A 22,886-nucleotide genomic window follows, 5' to 3' on the forward strand; every position below is an offset into this window, starting at 1 on the left:
CAGCAAGAACTAGTGAATGAAAGAAGGGAGCAGGTGACAGGCAGCTGCAACTGTTAGCACTTCAGGAACATGTATGGGATCCAGACAGGAATTTCTAGAGAATGTAAGTGAAACTCCTGCAAGATAAGCAGTGCTGAACTAAAAATGCCAGTGGTCCTGGTACTGCAGTAGGGGAAGCTCTTTGTAACTTTTTCTTCAATGGGAAAAGAACCACTGTCCCACTGCCCACATAAAAGCAGTCAGAGAAACTAGCCTTGTTTATGGTACAACACACATCTACCCTGTAGTACTAAGACCTTCCCAAATGGAGCAGACAAGGTGTTGTCTAGATCACAGTAAGGGAGCATTTAACTCTCTAAATCCCCCAGGCTGGAATTTCCAACTTAGGAACAAAAGAGGCCTTTGTTGTAACTGGTTTTTGAAGACTGCTTTAATGGAGCACTGCCTGCACTTCCAGAAGCACATGCTTTCCTCTAGGAATCCAGGTCTTTGGAAAAGAAGGGCTCAATCATTCATTTACAAGGCCATCCTAAAGCAGAGTTTCAGCCTTTCCCAGGCCATCTCTTTTGGCTGGAAAACACACACTTCCACAGCACAGCTGATCAATATACAGGCATAATATCAATATTGAGGATAATTACAAGAGCACGTAGTGACAGGACAAGGGAGAATGGCTTCAAACTGAAAGAGAGCAGGTTTAGATTAGATATTAGGAAGAAATTCTTCCATGTGAGGGTGGGGAGGCCCTGGCACAGGTTGTCCAGAGAAGCTGTGGCTGCCCCATCCCTGGGATTGTCCAAGTCCAGGCTGGATGGAACTCTGAGCAACCTGGCCTAGTGGGAGGTGTCCCTGGCCATGGCAGGGGGGTGGAATGAGATGATATTTATGGTACCTTCTAAACCAAATCGTTCTATGATTCTACAATAATAAACAAATTTTAAGCAGTGCATGTTCCTTCAGGCTCCAAAGTCTGTTAGTGTTGTTCCCCACAGAAGACAAGGGAGCACAGTTGTCTTGCTTTCTGGTGGGGACAACAAATGGACAAGCTCTCATTTGGTTTATGTTATACCTGGAGAAACATCTTTTTTTAAGGGCTAAGTGCCCAGTGAGTGGAACTCTTCAACCACTCTCCCCCCTCCAAGCCTGCTCAAGACTTATAAGCAGAGCAGCAAGGGAGGTGAAAAGCTACCTCGATGGTCACCAGCTAAGTCCAACACTGCTCCTGCAGCTTCGTGAGCTCCTCCTGCCGTGCCCTGGTTTGTGAGGATGTATCCGTTTGCAGAGTTTGCAGAGGAGGTCACCACTCGGACCATGGTAACAGTGGGAGCTTGTTGAACTACGTGAATTGCGTGACAGGAAGGCTGCTGAGAAGTCACTATTGACGCTGGCATGTACGCCACTGGCTTTGCCACCAGGGTAGATGGTCGGGGAGGAACAGCCATAATCACTGGCTGGGCACTCACTGGAGACCCTGAACAGAAGAAGGAAGCACATGTTAATAGGAGAGGCAAAAAGACCTTCATCCATTTAATCTATGCACTTCTAGTCTGCAATACTCAATCCTTCAGCATTGGCAGGAATGGAGACAGAAAAAAAACCATCAAGACTTCAAAAAATACCACCTTCAAACTTCTTTTTCCTAATGTACAAAAACCTTACTTGTCATCTGAGCACATTTCTCTGAACAAAACCCACAATAAATATAACACATCCCCCCCCAAAGAAGCTTTACTTCATGAGCTTTGCCTTCCAACTTCACCCTACACTCCAGGCCAGTTACAGTACAGCTGACAAACGGGTACTTACCAGGCCCTGGCCACAGCACCAGAGCTGATCTTATCCAGAGCCTGGTAAGTTAGTGACAGTGGGCTGTGCACTGCCACGGCTACTCTGCTGTCAGGTCTTTACAGCCACCTAGTTCAAGGTTAGCTGAGGTGTTTCCACACATTCCACCTCCTGCCCCCTCATCCAGAGATTAGTAAGAAAAATGGTCTGAAGTTGCACATGTATCATCAGTCTCTCAATGAAGTGAAAAGAGACACCCCTAGATCCTCCTGTAACACACTGCAGAAGCCTCCCTGCTGTGTCCTCAGCATGGCACATGGTGCAACTGAACAGTCACCTTCTGTGGAACAAGAGCTACTCACCAGGTGCGCTCTGGGAATACCGATATTCCGGAACTGAGGCTAACTTTGACCCAAAGTCGTGATCATGTGGAATGGGTGAGCCCTCCCGTGACAGGCACTCTGGAGTCTGTAGGCCACTAGAGTGAGGGGACAGCAGGCCAGGGTGAGTAGGGGAGGCAGGAGCACTCCTGAAACACAAAACGTAGTGTTGGCAAGTGTAGATGCATTTTGACCACAAGACAGCAGCAGAGACCAAGAGTTTTCTCCAATACAGGATCCTCTAGCAGAAGGACAGCCTTTCTCCCATACTACCCACTAGAGTCTTGCTGGGAAGAGTTAAAAGGTACACAGCAACCTCACCAGCTCTAGCACCAAATACTGTCATATAATTCCTTGTTGAAGGAAACTGGACCCTTCAGAGTATGCTTAACATTTCATTACAAGACCTGCTGCTGACAGAAGCTTTAAGTGATTCACATTCAGATCAGTTTTATAACTTCAGATCATTCTCAAAGCACCTTGGTCAGTGTTTGAGTGTGACAGGGAGAGGAAGAGAAAGAAAGATGCAACGTAGAGGCAAGTGTCTGGCCCTGCATATGCTTTCAGAGCTGCTGCTCCCCTTCTCTCCATTGCCACCCTCCCCAACCACTTGGTTCCCACCTCTGTTACCACACAGCCAAGTGAGGAATTGTACATTTCTCTAATGACAAACCAAACAGAAAAGCTGAAGAGCTTTTTTCTAAACTCCTCCTGTTTACCCCCTATTTTAACAGACAGAAAAGAGGAGGTGTGGGAGGAATGTTACATGAAACTGCTCCAGCTAGTGCTGAATTGCAAGTCTCATCCTCACAGCTACAGGGCTCAGAGAAGCTGTCATTGCACAAGGCAGAGGAGCTGACTGGAGCAGCTACACAGAACCCCTGTTGTTGCTTCACTGCTGACAACCACGATCAACCTGATCTTCACTACAGGAGAGTGTTTTAAATACCACAGAAGTTATTCCCACTATGATCTAATCCACATCTAAACACAGCTTTCCTGAAATCAGAGACTGGCATCTGAAAACACTTACCCCAGTGATAACTGCTTTGAAATGATGCCAGAACAGGTATGTTATTTGATGCATTTTTGCAGTTTGGTTCTGCTTTTTTTTTTTTTTTTGTTAAACACTTAAGAAGTCAGAATCATTTTCAGATTATGCCTCAAGACTATATCACCTCTCAAACTATAAACAGAAGTGAACTTTACTCACTGTACTTCAGGAGAATTTTTAGTTTGTTTTCTTTATAATGAGTCTGGCACAGAGATTAGAGGAAATTGAAATTACCTGGAGGAGAGAGGCCCAAAAGGTGTTCGGAAGCAGGACACTCCTCTTTGCCTTCGTTTTCTAAATGCTTGTTCTACTAGTTTGGCTTCAGAGGCAGGGTCAATTCGCCAAAAGGAGCCCTTTCCAGGCTCCTCTTGGGAGCGTGGGACTTTAATAAAGTAACGGTTCAAGGAGAGGTTGTGCCGAATGGAATTCTGCAGGAAGCAGAGGAATGAGGTGATTATTTTGCCATGAGAAAGCATGTAACAAAGACAAATGAGTTTCACCAGACAGCTTGGAAAAATAAAACTCACACTGCCAGAATCAGTGTTGAAGACAGAAACAAGTCACTCAACTCACACAGCTCTGAAGTCACCAGAGAAGTGCAAGAGAAAACCTGGGGAAAAGCCTTAAGAGTTCCTACTAAGGAGCCTGAAAGCTGGGTTTGCTTGGTATTAACCACCACTTAAATACATCTGGAGCCAGGCAGTGCAGTGACTTCTCTGTGGAAAGCAAGGAAAGCAGAGCCTTTGCTGAGGCAGGGGGAAATCGCTGTAAACCACATCAGAACTCTCTCAAAAGACAGGCTTTATTCTAGGCAAGCGGAAAGAACTGCCTGAGCCTGTGCTAACTGCTCACCTGCCAAACGATTACTGGGGTGCCCAAACATGCCCTAAAGGACACTGCATCTCACAGTAATCATAATGTAAGCCAGCCAACATGCTCTTAGACAGCTGGCTCTGAGAGGAATCCATTACCTGTGTGGCACTAGGCTAGCACTGTGCAGCTCTCTAGATGCTGACAAGACTATTTATCCTTTCCATTGGAACAGCCCACCTCTTACTGGGTGTAGCGCTGGCTTTTGGGCTTGGGGAGGGGCTCAGCAAACCCAGGTGTGCACAAACTCATCCCTCTTCCACTTCCAAAACAAAACAAGAGCTTTTGTAGCAGGTTTAGACAATCTCTTCACAAGTAAAGCTTTTCAATGCCACTGGAGGGGAGGGAAAACGGCAACTTCACCCTCCACTGAGATGCAGCTCTCTGTAGCAGGAGGCAGCAACTGGTTCGCAAAGCACAACTCTGCCGAGCAGGTTAGGGCAGGAAGTGAATTCCACAATTAATTAGAACTGCAGGGAAAAGCCAGGGAGGCAGAAATGTATTTATTCCAACTGCACTCAAAGTGCACCAAGCAGTTCTGCTCCTGCCAGTAGAACACAATGAAATCAGCAGCTGCAAGAGCCTTTCCAGCTGCACTGGTGTGTTATATTCGAATGACAACACTCATTTCAGAAGTGTGATGCCAAGAAAAAGTCTGAAAGCAGGTGGAGCTGAGGTTCCTGGAACTTTGAAAGCAGCCCTGAAGTGAACACTGAACCTTGATTTAGCATGTGTTAACTATATTCAAACTCTCCTATGAAGCTGGTCAGATTTCCTTTAATACCACAAGGAGTGCACAGACTCTCAGTTTCCCAAGTTCTCACTCAGATTCAAGACTTGCAAACTGTGACTTAGGCAATGCAGTTGATACACTGGGAAAACAAAACATCTGTAACGTTTTAAGGTACTGTGATTAAAAACTGGAACCTCAGTTTTAGGCTGGATATCCTCTGCTTGGACAGATCATGCCAAACAAAGACAAGGTGAAGGATTAAGCAAGAATCTGGGCAGAGCAGTGACTGATAGCAAGGATGTAGGAAAATAAAATACAAATAAGAATTAAAGCTACATGACTACAGCATTAAAAGAGAAACACACTATATTGCCCTACAAAGTATTCCAAAAAAACTAATCATCCACAAACAAACTAGTCAGCTTGTGTTAAACAAATTCACTCTGGGAACAGTCAAAGCAGCTCTATTCCCAGTGCCCCAAATCTTTAATAAATGCATTTCAAAGCAGATAAGCCCTGTCAAAGTAGTTTAAAAGCTTGTCAGTGTCAAGAACTCACCTGCCAGCCTTTGTCAGCAGTCCTATAATATGGATAATGCTTGGTAATGTGGGCATAGATCCCACTTAGTGTTAATTGCCTGTCCTGTGCTGAAGATATAGCCTGCACAATTAGCTGAGCGTAAGAATAGGGTGGCTTGGACTCATCCTAAGGAAAAAAAACCAAACAAACAGAAATTTAGTCACTAACAACGAATTCTTACACTACAGTGTACCACAACCCAAACTGAAAAAGCACAGATGCTAAGAGAGCAGCAGGGGCAGCCAAGAGAGCATCACCCTCTCCCATTTCACTCCCGTTTTATACTGTCACCACCCAATTTAGCACAAGCATTTGTGTGCAAACAGAACTATAGGGCTGAGCCAGACGAAAGTATCTCCTTCCCTCTTCCCAACAAACACGCACTAAAAAGCTAACTTCAGTCTCATTCAATTCCCCACTGAATTTCCCACATGTGCTCACGTCAGCACAGGGAACAGGGTCAGGAGAAGCAATTGGAATCAAGAGTTAGAGGGTGTAGGATACATTCATTGTTTCCTTGTTCATGAAACTACAGTGTTCAAATCTGCCCAGCTACAGCTATACTTCCTTAGAAAGGTTTCATGCAGTGTGCTATCAGCCCTCCTCCCAGCAACGAGCCCAAGGTGAAACCTGATCCTGTCCCTTCCCTTCTCCAGCAGGATTTGTTTCATTCTGGGTACTTTAATTTGTTTGCCAGATCTCATATTCCCAACTCTTCATATTACTCCATCAAAAACAACCCTTCTTGTCTCAAGGGAGAATTAAGTCTACAAAAAAAGCCATCTAGTACCGTGCTCCTCCACCCAACCCCAAATCAGGTGGTTTTGAATCCAGACCTTTAACTTTGATCTGAAGATCAGTTCACCAAAATTAAATTTTATCATTCTAACTAAGTTATTTTTTAATCCACTTGCCACTCTCCTCATTTAATGCCTGCTTGACAGGCCTTCATGTTTGTTTTAAAGTCTGACTACAGACTTCTCATGGCCAGGATCTGGTTTCTTCCCCCGCTGCTTTCTCCAACAGTGTTTTGCAAAATACCATTAATTAAAAGGAGAAAACAAGACTTTTAATTTTATTGTACCTCTTCCTTATGGGTTCTTGATTTATCAAATAAGCAAAAAAATATCTTATTGCTTAATCATTTTAATGGATTATTTGAATACATTTCAGGCAGCTAAGCAAGTAGATTCATCAGCTACCACTAACAAGATGCTGCTTTGAAGGCAAGGTCTCAAACCCCTGGAGGATACTGCACACAGCACCCTTATGGCCAGGGCATTCTTAGACCTCTTTTAACTACAACCAGGACTAGCCATAAAGCATCAGGTTTTAACAAGCCTCCCAAGGAGCACTGCTGGGTAAGTAATGTCTCTGTGAACCTTTGGGCTGTCCCCGCCAGATGCATCTGCCTGCTGCTCTGATGCTGCTTTTGCCGCATACTCTGCTGCCAGCTGCAGATCCGAGGTAATGTTGTGGACAAAACGATATCCTGAGGATCCAGCACCACGTGGACTGGCCGGGCAAGAGTTGGGAACACTGGAGAGGCAAAAAGAAAATACAGTTATTTGTTACTTCATTTATTAACAAGGCACACAGTAGTTACCCTCCAAGGTACAGTAAAGCTCTCAGGTCACGGGGAAGCAGATGTAATGGACGTACTTTTGCCCCTGTGGCTTATTCAAAGCCCAAACAGGTTGAGAAAAAAAAGCAACAGAGATAAAACTGGAATTTCTACAAAATCCTGACACTCCCCACCACACAGATACTTCCTGCAATCACAAGAGAGCAGTGTTTCAAAGCATTAAACAACTCCTCTGTGTTCAGAGGAGCACTTAAAACAATGCAGGACTTCAAACAATACAGAGTGTATCAGGGATGGGATGAATACTTAACTAAACGAGTAGCTTGTTTTTATGACTTGTGAATGAACAACACACCACTCTCCTGATTACACAGGTAATATTTAATCAATCCCTCTAACAGACAGCAGCTATGTTCTTTTACAGGATCAGACTAAAGCACCCAGAGCAGGTATCTGCCACAAACGTCCCTGTCTAACACAACACCTGAGCTTCAAAAGATCCCACCCTGATACCACACAGCTGGAGATGGGGATTTCCTTGATCCACCAGCACACTCATAAAGGGGAGCTGCAATCACTGCATGCACACAGAGGTAGCTCAGTTTTGGCTAGAAAAGACACATTTGGCATCGCGGGGCCACCACAAGGTGGCATTACAGGAACAGCGACGGAGCAGGACAGGCACGAAAAAGCTGATAAAAATGCTACAAACACATAAAAGGGGGCTGTAAATTGCAACACTACTCAGGCACACAGAAATGAGTGCTACAAGACGAGAACTAATTAGAAAGGCTTGTCTAGAGATCATCCATCCTTGATTTGTGGGGTTGGAAGGACCGCAGAATCACAGGATGGTTTGGGTTGGAAGGGACCTTAAAGATCATCTTGTTCCAACCCCCCTACCACTGGCAGGGATGCCTTCCACTGGATCAGGTTGCTCCAAGCCCTATCCAACCTGGCCTTGAAGGATGGGAGAAGATAGATGAGTTTGGGAAACTGAAATTCCCTTTTTCTGTCTCTCCCCTGTCCTGTGCTGTCCAGAATTGAGGGGTGCAAAGCCAGAACAGCAGGATGCTCAGCCAAATCCCAGGATTACATATGTCTTCTAGGTGCAGAGAAATGGTAAACAAGAAAGTAAACCAATACCCAGAAGATTTACACAGCAAAACAAGCAGTCCAAATTGTATGAAAAGATGCAAATTGAAGCCCACAGCTGGGAACTAGAATTCAGTAAAACTGGCATAAACAATCCTCTTACTAGCGAAATGCCCAATAAGTGACACAAACAAATACAGACACTGACACCCATCAGAGTACTGGGCTAAATGCTGCATAAAAAAACATAGAACATGGTTCCTCCCTCAAAAAGGTGACTGACTTCCCCCCCACACACATGTACACATGGGGATGGAGAGGAAGCAGTGAGACAACCCTTGTTTGCTCAGTGGGCAATACCTTGGGTGCATAAGCAATCTGTGAGTGTAAGGAATGACTGTTTCCTACCACAGTCCAGCCTGTAAACTGAGAAGTGTTGCTTCTCCTTGTGGTGTCTCTGCAAATGGCTGCAGTGCTGAGCTCAGCACAACCCAAACTGGTTTCTTTTAAAAGTGAATTACAGGATGGGGGGGGGCCAGGGGAGGGAGAACAGGCAACAGAAATATCCAGGCACAAAAAACCCTTGCAATAGGGAACCCAAGCTCACCCCTCTCCCATCAACAAGCCTTGCAAAGTGCTGCACAGCACCAGGTAACCCTTTCAGTGCCCACCAACAGCCCTTGGCATTACCGGGTGATGCTGTTCAGGAGTGCAGCAGGAGGTAAAGCTTTCAGGAGGTGCAAGGTATATAACGTTGATGAGCCCATACCTATAGATCTCCCTTTGCCAGAGATAAAGGCATTTCTTACCCAGCCTTTCAAAGAGCAGAGACCTGTTTGTGCAGGAAAATGAATCAAAGTTTGCTACTCCAAGCTAAACCACAGAAGACACTCTTGATGTCTTCGTATTCACATGAGGAGCTGGTGTGAATTTAATTATTCTGCTGTCATTTTTCAATAGCTTCTCCACATACACACTTCTTACAATGTGTAGATAATTACAAATGAAAGCCATTTTCATACATGAAACAATGACAAACCAAAAACCCAGCAATTCTTTTTATCTTTGCATTTGGCACCCGAGCAATTATTGTAACACACAGACTGGGAATGGAATAGGATGAAACAAGAGTTTTCTGATTTTGTTCTTTGGCTGCAGAAATACACAAACATCAAACCACAGAAACAGCAGCCAAATCTCAGGACAAAGATATGGAAGTTCTCCATTAAATCCGTGCTCTGCACACAGTTGTATTTCTTGCCTTTTCCTTTTTTTATTTTTAATTAATAAACAAATAAAACTAGATACAAGAATTTATTCCTTTCTTTGAGATCAGTCCAGTTTTTGCTATTCAAACTCTGTTTTCTGGGGCTGATGAATTTGAAGTATGATCTCTGGCTTAAAAAACAAGCAAACAAAAAAAACCCTTAGGACAGCCACAGCAGTAGCCAAAGATTTGGAAGATGTATTAATCTTTTAACAGAATGGAGTCCTTTTGTCCAGGTAGATTTGCTTCCTTTCAGCCTGGATCGATGATCAAATCAAAAGAGACACAGGGACACAAAAAACACCAACTTTCAGCCACTCCATGCACAGACAGGACATGCTGCTGAGTGCTCAAGCTCTCAGTCAATCATAGAGAGCTCTTCAGAGGGAAGGCAGAAAGAGCTGACTACTGGAAAAAACAAGGAGACACAATCTGTTGCCCTCCCAACATGGGACAGGAGTGAAGAAACAGCTTTACTAAAAATACCCCTTTGAGGGTTAAGTTAAAATTAAACATTAGTGCAGTCAAAAGAAAACAAGCAAACACAATGCAGTGACATCAGTTTCCTGGAGTTCCTGGAATTCTCCTCACCACCCAGAGCCAGGGACTGGCTGGGGATGCTTGCATGTACTCACACCCCCTTTCAAAATATTATGAAACAAAGAGCTTTCCCTACAAACACCTGCTTGTGCTATAAAACAAAAATGAAGTGGGAAGACAGTGATTATGATTTGTTGGATATTAATACTGCATCAATACTCAGCCATAACTTGATCCATGTTGACACTATAACCTTTTACTGAGAAAAGCACAGCCAGGTCTGCAATTTCACCCTGCTCTGACATCCTGACTTACTGCTGTGATCCATGCTTACTGTCCATGCTGGCAATCTTAGCTTACAGCAATCCAAGCTAATTTGAGTTAAGCTTGTCTGTTATGGAAGAGAGCATTTTGGAGAGGAAACAAGTGTTTTATACCACTGAAAGACACACGGGGCATGTCAGTAAACCAGTTGCAGTTACTCACAGTCTTAATCCCATGGTACCATGGTTAATGCCCCAAAGTGCCAGAAATCTTTGATATCCACTGAAGGATTCAGCATCTGAACCTGAAACACTGACTGCAGGCGGCCACTGAGCCACACTTCCCTAAATACCGCACTGAGACTCAGCTTTAGAATGAGGCTGCAACCACGTGCTGGATCACACTGGTCCTCTGCTGCATGTTTTCCATTTCATACTTAACCCTTCTTCAGTAGGAAGGCCAGAGAGATGAGGGCTGAAGGCAGTGTCTGCAGTATATTCACCCCTGTAACCAGCAGACGGCCTCTCAAACACAGGGCTTAAATGCTCTAAATCTTTGTGGCACCACAACTTACTTTCAACTCCTGCCAACAAGAACCCAGCCTTGTAAGTTCACAGCACTTGCTAGCAACGATTAACTAAGCACCAGCTCCTGGAGAGTGTGTACAATGTGCTGCATTTCTGCTGGAATGTCCAAAATCAGTTTGCTTCAAGTAAAGAATCAGCTGCAAAAATAGGATGTACCACGGTTTGCATGGTACATTCACAGCAGGACACTGTGTTTTGCTTGTCTACTCTCATATGAAAAAAAAAAAAAAAGAATAGAGCAGATCCAGAGAAGGTATTGACAGGGATAACTGGGATGATCAGAGATATGGAATGGATTTCATACATGAAAAAATAATTTAGGACAGAAGCTGAGGTGCAAGGTGACAGCGTCTATAAATACAAAGCCAAGGGGAGGTGTTCAGCTTCTGGCCTCTTGCAACAGAAGAGCGGGTGAGTACAAAATGAAACTAAGCAGCACTTCCAAAACAAAAGAAAGTGCTTCTACGTCTGTAGCTGCACTGTGGAATGACATGCTGTAAGGCAGGGCTGATGATAAAAGTCTATGTGAATAGAAAAAGCCAGTATACAAATTCTTGGGGAAAAGAGGAAAACAGGGAAGCCATCAGGGGCTTTCTAAGACAGATGGTCAGGAAGTCCCTGCTCCAAGAAAATGGAGGCAAACTGCACCTAAGTCAGCATTACTCTGTTTGCTATGTTCTTATATGACCCCCAAGATATCCATGTCAGAGACAGAACACTGAGCTACAGGGGTCTGTTCCCCGAGCACACTGAGATTCCCATGTAAAAATCTCTACACTCTCTCAATACTATGCACATTTTACAGACTAGGGGTAATAAAAATAAAAATTAAGCAACAAGTGCTTAAATGATTTATTTATGGTCATATTACAAATCTGTGAACAATCTGGAAACTGAAACACTCCCAAACTTCAGTGCCAATTTCCCCAGAGGAGAGGCAGCACTAGAATGCAGGAGAGTTGCCCTATTACTCAATTTTATTCTTTTCTACAGGAAAGGTATCTGTAGGGATCAAGCTACAGAGGCTTAATTTAAGCCAGGTGTATGGAAAAAGCACCTGTGGCAAAGAGGAAAGATTACCTGGAATCCCATATAAAACTGTTCACCAGACTTGGAATCTGCATCACTAAAGAACAAAACCATGTCCAGCTTGGTGGTTTAGGATATGAGATGCACACGGCAGTGCCTTTGAGAAAGGCTTGAGTGCACATTTGTGAAGCAGGTACAGAGACACAGCAGAGATAAGAGTTACAGCCTTGGCAACACTGCCAATATACAGATTCCTGTCTGGTTAGGCATTTTTTAAGCCCCTGTTGAGTACAAAGGAAGAATCACCATTTCTTAAAATCCTCCCCAGTCTCTTCCTCAAATGCAAATCAGAGGTGTGCTGCCCTCTGCTCAAGGACTCTGGTTAGAGAAACGCCACAAACCTCAGACTATCCCAATATTCCACTTCACGAGCCTGCAAAAAAGGGACACGAAGACACAGGGACGCTTTTTACGTGCAATAAGCAAGAATCAGGTCAAAGTACAGCCCTTGGACTTGCGAAACAAGCCTTTCCACGATACACCAATCAGCAGGAATGGGTGAGAATCCTCCGCTGCTCTCGCCTTCCCCGGCCTAGCCCCAAAATCATAACTCAAAGAAAGGCAAGTCCTTGCATGTTGCCTGTTTCAGACAGGTTTCAGAAATAATCACAAGTGGTGAGACTGCCAAACCAAGCTAGATTTTGATGTGAAAGGAGAAATCTGAGAGCTACCCTGCCTGCTTAACGCTGAAGAGAAACAAAGCTGTCGAACAAGCCACAATGAGAGAAAGTGAGCTATCCACAAAAGTTCAAATTTTTATTACTTGCCAGTGCTCCAGTGGTTCCCCTCTCTGAAAGGAAGCGACCTCACTCCACTCGTGGATTCAGTGAACTAAAATTTTATACTGACTGGGGAAGAGGAAGTGCTCCTGCAGCTGGTGACATCTGCAACCTCTCCTCCAGCACATGGCTTGGCACATCTCCTCCAGCACATGGTCCATTATCTGGAATAAACATGAGTAGAGCTCCCAGGCCCAGCACAGACTGGTGCTTCTCTTACATGATGTATATGCATCACGCTCCTTGGCTCGTGGTTTGGAGACTCGGGTGATTAAAAATAATCACCAGTCTGTCCAACTGTGGGAGCTGCCTGAGCTGCACATTCTGCCTGAATGCAGGAAGTAATGTATAACTGAGACAATGCAAAAGAGCCTGCAAAAAACATGCCTTGGAGCTCTTCAGTGGTGTTTCAGCTCAATGGGAAGAAGGAAAGCCTGAGTGAAACGGAGCAGGCAATATTTATGCATCCCATTCCAGTGAGTGAACGCATCACTCAAGTCAGGGTGCATTCAGAGTCCCACTAAACAAACCTTTAGAGTCAATGTGCAAACTCGGATTAAATCCCAGGTGTTCTGAAACAGTGTTACATGGCTATCCCAGAGCCTGTTTAAAAGCTCCCCCTTTATCCAAGCCAAGTCTGGATCAAAGCATAGCCAGCATTTGCAGGTCTGCTGTAACATGGCTCACACACACTCTTGTCATGCTTTACAGAGTAGAAGGTCAATACATAATTTATCTACTACACACATTTGTAAAGCAGTAATTACACAATGAATTTAAATGACCTGTTAAAGGCCACAAAACAAGTTGGTGGCTAAGCCAAGATAATTGCAGTTACCTCTGAGTAATTCGCTATCAGAGCACGTAACACGTTACTGAACTAATTTTGCCTAGTGAAAAAAAGGACTATAGCTTATGAAACCATGGCAATTCACTCACATCTTCTGGTTTACTAATCAAGCTTACAGAATGAAAGATGCTGATCTCTCATTATTCATACCATTAATTTAATTGAAAACTAGTTACCGACCCTTCCAGTAACAGTCAGACATGGGCAGGCACATTAAGTACTAACAGTTAAAATACAGATTTGACTCCACACACAAATATGTACCAGTTTAGCTACTAGCACAGAGCCTCACCAGACACTTTTCAAGCAGCAGTTCTCACAGGGCTATAACGACTCTTACTCCTACATGTCAAAGAATTTTTTTTACTGATAAAGACTGTGTATGTGAGCTAACTATCCATGCCCTTTCCATGAAAAAACCCAAACAAGACAAAGTGTTCAAGCCCACAGCCATTCTGGAGCAGAGATAAGCCAGAAGCAGTAGTTGTAAAATATGAATAATGGCACCGACCTCCATAGTACAGCATTTAGTATTTCTTCACTGTAGTTTATACATATATCTCTCTATCTATCTATCAGTGAGATCACAGTTGCTGTTTAGAATAGGGAAGCATGTACAGAGAAAGAATTTAATTTTCATAAATACTAAAACCACCCTAACTCTGAGGGGCAATGCTGCAGAGAGATGCTATTTGAAAAACTGAGTTACGTTACAACTACAGGGCCATTAACACAAATTGGACAATAATAAGAGGAAAACTAAACATTGTAAATCTAACCTCCAACTCAGCATGACTTTGAGACCAGTAACAGGCTCCTACATCACACCTTGTCTCTGTGGATCTGCTTATAATCCAAGCACAAGCCTAGATTGCAACACATATGGAGTCACATTCATGTAGATATTGTGGATTTATCACAAAAGCAGGCAAAGCTAAGAGTTTGCAGCATAGGTGAGAAACTTCATATCACCACTGTCACCCAAAGAGGATCCTCCAAATACAAGCTGCAGACCCTGAAATGCTCTATCTCCCAAAAGGCAGAGCTGAATTTAACCAAACTGCACATGGTTTTCACACAGCTTTTCAATGCCTTGAACTTACTGAGAGGAGATTTGGTGTTCCTCTGCTCTTCCATACATTGTATAAAATGGCAGGCTGCTTCTACCAATTTCTTACAATCACAGTGGCCTCTTGCTTTCTGGAACATGCAAGTCTGATTTTTTTAAAAAGGAATTTTGAACTCAAAGCAGGAAGAAATAAACCCTGACTGTGTGTAACCCTCACAGCATGCTGCCAACCAACATTTTCCCTTAAAGCTGTACAACAGCATTCAAAACACATCCACACACAGCCCCTCCTGGAGATAAAATACCTAGCTGAGAAAACAGTGAGCACATTTCTCCCCAGGAGCAAGCAGGAATCTTGCTTTGCAAAGCTGCTGAGGGTGGCAGGTTTGGTTTTGTTTAACTAAAGCTCATTCCCTCTCTAGGTGCTGCACTTCGCAGAGGGAAAATAAATAGGCTGGAAAAAACCCCAGAAGCTTGCAGGGGAGAACCTGCAGGGAAGCAAGTTGCAGTGTAAACAGGGAGGCAGAGCAGGGCTGGGGGTCAGGAGGGCAGGGCTGGATCTGGGAGTGCAGGTACAGCCCCTGCCCCGCACCAGGGTGGAGGCAGGAAAAGGGGGCCAGGAGCCACTTTCCAAAAAGGAAATTTCACCCTGCCCAGGATTTCCAAACTGCAATAATTTTCCATGGGCCAATCAGGGAGGAGCAAGGCAAACTCACCAAATTAGGAAAGTAAATACTAGAAGGGGGAGAAGAAGGAGGAGGAGGAGGAGGAGGAGGAGGAGAACCCAGCTCATGCAACCACCTCCCAAAGCCGGTGATGCGAGAGGAGCGCAGGTCCCACGCTGAGCCCTCATCAGCCCTCGCAGACCTGCCCTTGGGAAGGAAGAGAGGACATTGTGCCAGACTCACCCACCACTGTGAATTCACCAAGAAAGCAGCAGAGAGCTGCCCTGAAAGCCAGATGGCCAGAATGCATAGCTACTTTGTTCTCAAAGAGCCTTCCCTTTCTCGGGCAGAAACACCCAAATGACTTTCCAAAGCCTGGCTCACAGGGCTGAGCTGCGAGTCCCTGCTGGGGGAGAGGGGGAGGTTGAAAGGGCTGAGCAGGGATGTTTACAAACGTGTCAGCCCCTCCTCTGTAAGAGGAACTCGGAAACGAAAGGGGTTTGGCAAGCGAAACCTCAGATGTCTTTTGAGGTTTTCTGAAGACTTGGCTGGATTAGCTTCTGCTTGAGACAAACGGATGCAACCATTAATCATCCTTAGTAAACACTGCATTAGGGGCCGAGCACAATTCAACACTACCATTTCCACTTTCTCCTTGTGCAAAAGAAACATTCTCAGGGAATCAAATAGCAGTTGCAGACATATGCCGGAGTCAAAAGATACAGCCTCTGTTAGTAACACAAACCACACTGAGCTGCTTTACACAAGATGACTGAATGGAAACTCAGTACCATATGTTGGCAAAGGAACCATCCCCCTCCCCTCCCAGCAACAAGCTTCATCTAAAAAGAGAAGGTTAAATATAAACTAAAAGCAGTGCCTGAACAGAGGGCTAAAACCACAGCTACCTCCAGCCCCCTCTTTCTAGAATATCAGCACTGTACATCTGCGCAGCTCTGCAAGACCCGTGGAAAAACCCAAACAACCAAGAGCCTCCAGATCTATGCAAAACCAAACTGGCTTCATTGTGACACTGAAGTCATTCTCAGCCACCTATATTTGCATACTATTCACTGAATTAGTGGTAACTGTCAGGAGAGATTTGTGTACTTTACCTTTTTACAAATGTACAGACATGAAAACAACCCAAAGGCTATTGCTATTACCAGGCTCACTCCTGCTATTCTGATGCCCATCTGTTTTAAAATTCTAATACATCATCCTATACCATGAGTCTCCTTTACTTTATAAAACTTATTATACTTCAAGTAACAGATGTGACATTAAAAGATTTCACTGAAACTCTGTAACATCAATTCTTTGCTGAGAAGGAAAGAAAATATTCCAGATAGTAACTTCATGTTCAGGTTATTTGTACTGCACATCCACAATCAGATCATGTACAAAACAGGATACTGGCACAGATGCACATTCAGATTGCTACAGCCCCTCAGTACATGGTCAGCATCCTACCCCCATTTCCTTCCATTCCCAGGAAACCACATGCCAATGGCCACCCTTGTCTCTAACTTCAGATAAAGCAGCACCACCCAGCAACAACAGAATATTACTGAGATAAAAATAAAACAGGCAGCCCTAAGATAGAAAGTATTTGCCTGCTTTCTTTTTTCCATGCATATAGGTAGCTCTCAATAAATATTTCTAATTCCACTTCCAAAGATAGACTAGTAACTCTATAGCTATGAAACTACAGATATCAGACTACTTTATGTTTCCCCTTGAGCCCCTTGAGCTCTTAAACACAACCCTTGTGCCCTTCTTCCAGGGCAGTTTTTAGCAGTCTCCCATAATTTTGAACATCAGATATTTAACTAGTTATTTTTAATGGGGCATTTCTTGCACCAAGGATACCAAACAAAACAGGGCTGACAGACTGATGTCAGAGAACACACTGTGGATAATTAACAACTTACCTGATAGTGCCTGTGGGGGATGGGAGGGGACTGACCACGCTCCGGAGATCCGGCTCCGGGATGTGGATCTTCAGAGGTGATATTTGAGGGTAAAGTGGCCGAGGGGGAGGCGATGAGGTTTCCTCTTTGACTTCCTCTTTATGGTATAAAGATGTGAACTGGATCTTTATAACCGTGCTGGGGAATCGGAAAGTACATCTGGAAGGGAAAGAAAGGGAAATGTCCGTTTTACACGTGAGACCGAACGTATTTAAGGGGGTTTGTATGCAATTGGTGAATCATTCATTAATTCAAACTCCACCATTCTCTATAGCATCTTTCTGCTCAGCATCCTGGGCAGAATTACTGATCATTCATAAAGTCCTGTAAATGTATCACAGTGAGTCATGGATCACCCAGTGATTAGATGCAAGCAGAAGGTTTGGGTAAGTTCAGCGATGTCCCCAAGGCCACCTATTCAATCAGTGACTAAGCAAGATGCAGACCTGTAATGACAAACTCTTGGGTTCCTGCGACATATTGAGGACTAGGATTTGCCTTGCACACATCTCAGGAAGATCCAAGTTACCAGAAAGTATGAAACCACAAGCAACAGGGAGCAAAACAGCTATAAAGTCCAGATAGATCAACCAACAGCCTCCAGGTAAGACCAGAGAGCACTATTTAAAGACTTGCATCTATATAATGTATAATTAATACCCATCTCTGCATATGATGCTAAAAAAGGATCATCTAGCAGGTTTCAGATTAAAATACATTCATTTAGAAGTGCTTCCCTTTAGACAACATGGGTAACAGCTAGCAGGGTCAGAACAGGGCCCCTGCAAGCCTACAGGGCCTCATTTCTTCTCTAAGTAACACTTCTTTCCAACTGTTATTTTAGGAAAAAAATAACAATATATCTACAAGTGCAGCCTTCAGGAGTTGCTGGGAAATTCAAAAGAAAATAAGCATTGACATTTTCCATATCTGAGCAGCAAGCTTTCTAATTTGCAGTGTCTACAATAAGCACAGGGCTGTGAGAGCGAGTGTTCTGAAATTCTTGTTATCACACTTTAATTAGACAATCATATGCAATCAATACAAGCTTTCCAGGGATCATTTCACTGATACTGAGGTTCAAGGAAATAAAAACCAGGTTTCACCGTGGGAAAGGCCAGGAGAGCACAGTAATTGTGCTGGATTCCAGCATCCTGCCTATAGAAGGAAATGAACGGACTTGGGTGGTGTTGTTCTAGCACTGTAAGTGCTGGTGTGGGCTGAACAGAATTCTTTTAACCACTGCATTATCGAATCCTACCAGGTAACAGAATAAGGTGACAAGGAAGTAAATCTGTTTTTGTGACCATCTTATCTTAATGCTGTTATTGATAGAAATGCAGCTCTGAAACACACTCTCTTGCTCTTGGTTCTTTGGCACAAGCTGGTTGTGCTGTAAGGTAATGCTCAAAATTATCATTGAGGCATGGGAAGCTCATTCCCATCTCCCACCTCATCTCTCAAATGAGCTGGCTCAGCATTCAGTGGTTCACAATGGCTCTGCTAGTACAGCAGGAGTTTGCACTGCATTTAATTCACTTCAGAGGTCCTGCCACCTGCACTCATTAATGCATTAAATAAAAACATCATTGCTGGCAATGCAGCCTAATTGTGTTTATCTAACCCTTCTAAACAGGCTTCCCTGCAGACTCAATAGGAAGGCACAATTCAAAGCAGCAGTGTCCGTGCCTTGCAGTGTCTGCCAGCAGCAGGTACCACCCTACTGAGATGAACCTGAAACAAGGATGTTGAACCACTGCTCTGGATTTTAAGCTTCACACTGGTACATGGCTTAGCTTAGAGAAAAAAAAGCTGAAAGTACATACATTTGCAATGAGCATCTCATGGACTGAGGCTCAAAACCAGTGTGAGCAAAGCTGCATCATTTCTCAAGTCCTTATCGGGGAAAAGCTGAGATTTCTTTCACGGAGCGATGGAATTCTCTGCTATAACACCAACTGCTCAGCATTTTTCAACATCTGAGTCAAGGACAAATCAGTCTCTGTTCAGCAGTATTCAGTGCAGTCCTAACTTGCTGCTGATCAACAGGCCTGGCTGCATAGAGCCCTGAGGCAGTTTTGCAGCACTGCTGAGGCCAGAAGATCCCCCACTGCACCTTCACACCAGAATGGAGCTCTATCCTACTGCCACTTAAGTCTTCCTTTTCAGAAGGACCCAGTAATGCAAGATCCATATCTGCCAAACTGCTCCCAAGTGATGGTAAAATAACTCCCCAGCTCAGTACTACTACACTTACTGATGCTGTAACAATGTTGGATAAAAGGTGATACCTGCACCCTGTGAGAGGCAGCCCCATCATTCTGTGAGTGCAGGCAAATCTTAAGAAAATCTGTTATTTTTCCAAAATCATGAGTCGACCAGAAGTTTGAAGGCTAAACTAGCCCAGTGCTGAAAAGGCCCATCTAACACTGCTTTTCCCTGCGAGCCTCCCCAGACTGTCCGATCCAGCCACGTGACTTACCCGCAATCTCAGACTGGAACCAGGGACGAGAAACAGAGGCTGGGCTGACTACACAAGCAAACAATTTGTTGGCTGCTGTGATTTTGTTTTCAGACAGACAGTCCCAGTCCACTGAAGCAGAACCCAGGACACAGAACTGGCTTTCACAGACTATGCTAACCTAGCACGTACATGGCCATTTTGTAAGGAACCAGTCCCAGAAAAACCAGAGACTGGATTTATGCAGGGGTGCTCACAGCTGCAGAAGGCTCCTGCAGCCAGGTCTGAGCTGGCTTCAGTATTGACACTGCCTGCAAAGCCAAGCTGGGGGGAATCTATCCGAATTTATGCTTTCCCTGCTGTAAAAACCTGAGACCCAAGAAATGGAAATGCAATGCAAAGCAGATTGTAAATTCCTGCGGAACCCCTCCCTTCCCTCAGGGGTGAGAAGGTGCCTGGGATTAAGGTTATTGTTCCAGTCTCTATCACAACCACCACAGTAATGCAAACAAGGACATCAGCACGGCCCAAGACACTGCTTCAAACCAGCACACAGGGACTAGTGCTGGGGAACTGTGTCAGGGAGAAATCAGAAGACCATGATTTTGGAATCATCTTGTCACAGGAAGCGAACTTTTCATTACATTGAACCTGAATGCAGTTTTAATGAGCTTTTCTAATTGTTCCCTTAATTAACCTCTTTCCAACCAAGAGGATAAACTCAAATTGTATCAGGTAGTCCTATTTAGGAGTGAGACACATTAGCACAGGATTTAAGCTTATGAGAATCATGCCTCTACAGAAGATAAGCAGGACAAGACAGACAGCCCAAGCAGAACTGAGCATGCATTCCTTAGGATTACTGTATATATTTCAGGTTATTTAAAATGAGTTCTACTATTTGATTCATGTTGCATGATTTCTATCAAAGATGCAATAGCAATTACTACTACTACATTTCCATCATGAGAAAAAGATCAATCTGCAAGCACAGATTAGACTCAACATAAAAAGCATAATGAAGTTAACTGGTATTTCCAAGGGTGCCCAAGAGGCAACTCTTTTAAGCACCTCTGAAATTTCCAGCTGATTAGAGGGATGAATTAATGGTCTGCAAAATCTCTTGGTCTTGTTACAGGCAGGAAGCAGCCTACTTGAGTTCCAGATCTGCTGAGTTTTACTCGATAACCTGCTACAGACAAGTACATCCTGCAATCAATCCCTGGCCATACAAACCATATGTACTGTACTCAGAGTTTCCCTTGTGGGAAAGGATTCCAATTTCTCTAGTATGCCTTGCAAGACAGTGAAAATAGAAAGCTTTTCTTTTTTTTTTTAGTTTGTGTTAAAATTAAAACCACACAAAGACCCTCCCCAACCTCCATAAACTGCATAGAAACAATTCTTGCCTTCTTAGATTACAGGGCAGGGGAGAGTCATAGAAAATGGATTGTTGGCTTCCTGCTGCATGTTGGAGTGCACAGACTCCACAGCACTGGCAGAATGCATGCTATATATACACTGGAGACAAGGAGAAGAGAGGGAGTGCACATACCACGCATGGTTACAGTCATGTAAAAGATGTTGCTAGAATTTTGTTTGTTTGTTTTAAACAAGACAGATTTTCCAAAAGTTTCCTGGACGAGCTCCTCCCCCTGACAACACAGCTCCCATGCTATTAGGCATCCTTCATGTGGTGAACCAGTGACAGTGACCACAAGCATTTCATCTACATAAAGTCTGAAAATAAAGCACTAAGAAACACTAGACTTTACATAAACAGTCACCCTAAAGCAGACTTTGGGAAAGATGGTTAAGGAAAAACCCAACAGAATGACTCCATACCCTGCATGGCTCTATAAAAAGCAGACCTTCTCCTCCTCCTCAAAGCACCTTTTAGTCACAAATGCAAAGGAAAGGGAGATGCATGTACCAAAATATAGTACCAGGTTTAATAGAAGCTATTACAGTCACTGATTTCTTTGTTAGAGTACCCCGAGTGCTGTTAACACCAAATAACTTCTGCTAAGATCTGCTGCGTGACAGCAAGAAAAGGCTATTTAAAGATTTTAAAAGGAAATAGGAGGAAACTGTGCTGGATTTATGCTTTTACATTTACACTGTGGAAAAGCACAGCGACAAAAAGGAGAAGACAAATCACGAGAAAGCCAAGGTGAAACATATATAAAATGTATATATAAAACGTGAAATGATATTTATATATTATGTAATATATATATCTAAACATAATATAGTATGTTATGTTATATATAAACATCATTCCAGTTCATCATGCAAAAGGGAATAACCAGAAAAGTGAGCTGGAATAGTGTTACACATGCACTGTCATCAGCAAGTCAATACCAACTTTGTCTACTTTATCTTGCCATAATTTATGAAATCCTGTTATTCTTGAATGTTGTGGGTATAACTGCACCAGCAGCATCTGTGCTACAGTGCTGAGATGCAGGTTGAGCGAGAAACATTGTAGGAGGAGCTTTGTTAAAAATAACACTTCTTGCAATTTGAATCAGAACGGTACCACAGGCCCCGGGTTTCATTCAAGAGACCTGGTTAAGCATGATCGTCTCCCCTGGCTGCAACTGCCACTTTTTCTTTTTAAACATGCAGATCCTGTAACCACAGCACTGACTCTCAGTATCTACCCCTTTCCCTCCACCACTCTGACTTTGTATCAGCCACAGTGTGGCAGCAGGACCAGGGCAGTGATTGTCCCCCTGTATGTGGCACTGGTGAGGTCACACCTTGAATCCTGTATCCAGTCCCGGACCACTCAATTCAGGAAGGACATTGAGGGGCTGGAGCATGTCCAGAGAAGGGCAACGGAGCTGGGGAAGGGTCTGGAGCACAAATCTGATGAGGGGTAGCTGAGGGGGTTCAGCCTGGAGAAAAGGAGGCTCAGGGGGGACCTTCTCCTTCTCCGCAACTCCCTGACAGGAGAGTGGAGCCAGGGGAGGGTCAGGCTCTGCTCCCTAGTAACAAACAACAGGATAAGAAGAAACAGCCTCAGGTTGTGCCAGAGGAGGTTTAAGTTGGATTTTAGGAACAATTTCTTCACCTAAAGGGTTCTCAAGCACTGGCACAGCTGTCCAGGGCAGTGGTGGAGTCACCATCCCTGGAGGGATTTAAAAGCCATTGGAGACACAGTTTAGTGGAGGATTGGCAGTGCTGGGTTAATGGTTGGACTCAGTGATCTTAAAGGTCCTATCCAACCTAACAATTCTGTGATGTGAGGGGACA

General features: G+C 44.0%; 1 protein-coding gene across 1 annotated transcript in view; it reads right to left on the minus strand.

Moving 5' to 3' along the window:
- Positions 1–19,825, minus strand: part of FOXK1 (forkhead box K1) — a 29,880-nt gene extending 10,055 nt beyond the window's left edge. Inside the window, exons 1-7 of the mRNA XM_029957831.1 lie at positions 19,818–19,825; positions 17,126–17,323; positions 6,784–6,940; positions 5,381–5,527; positions 3,454–3,647; positions 2,148–2,314; positions 1,190–1,471 (exon numbers count right to left, since the gene is read on the minus strand). Of these exons, the coding sequence (XP_029813691.1) occupies positions 1,190–1,471; positions 2,148–2,314; positions 3,454–3,647; positions 5,381–5,527; positions 6,784–6,940; positions 17,126–17,323; positions 19,818–19,825 (1,153 nt within the window). The remainder of the gene's footprint in view (positions 1–1,189; positions 1,472–2,147; positions 2,315–3,453; positions 3,648–5,380; positions 5,528–6,783; positions 6,941–17,125; positions 17,324–19,817) is intronic.
- Positions 19,826–22,886: the final 3,061 nt, after the last annotated feature.

The sequence above is a fragment of the Manacus vitellinus genome, unplaced genomic scaffold (genome assembly GCF_001715985.3).
Source record: "Manacus vitellinus isolate BGI_N305 unplaced genomic scaffold, ASM171598v3 scaffold_12_pilon, whole genome shotgun sequence".
NCBI classification, from domain to species: domain Eukaryota; kingdom Metazoa; phylum Chordata; class Aves; order Passeriformes; family Pipridae; genus Manacus; species Manacus vitellinus.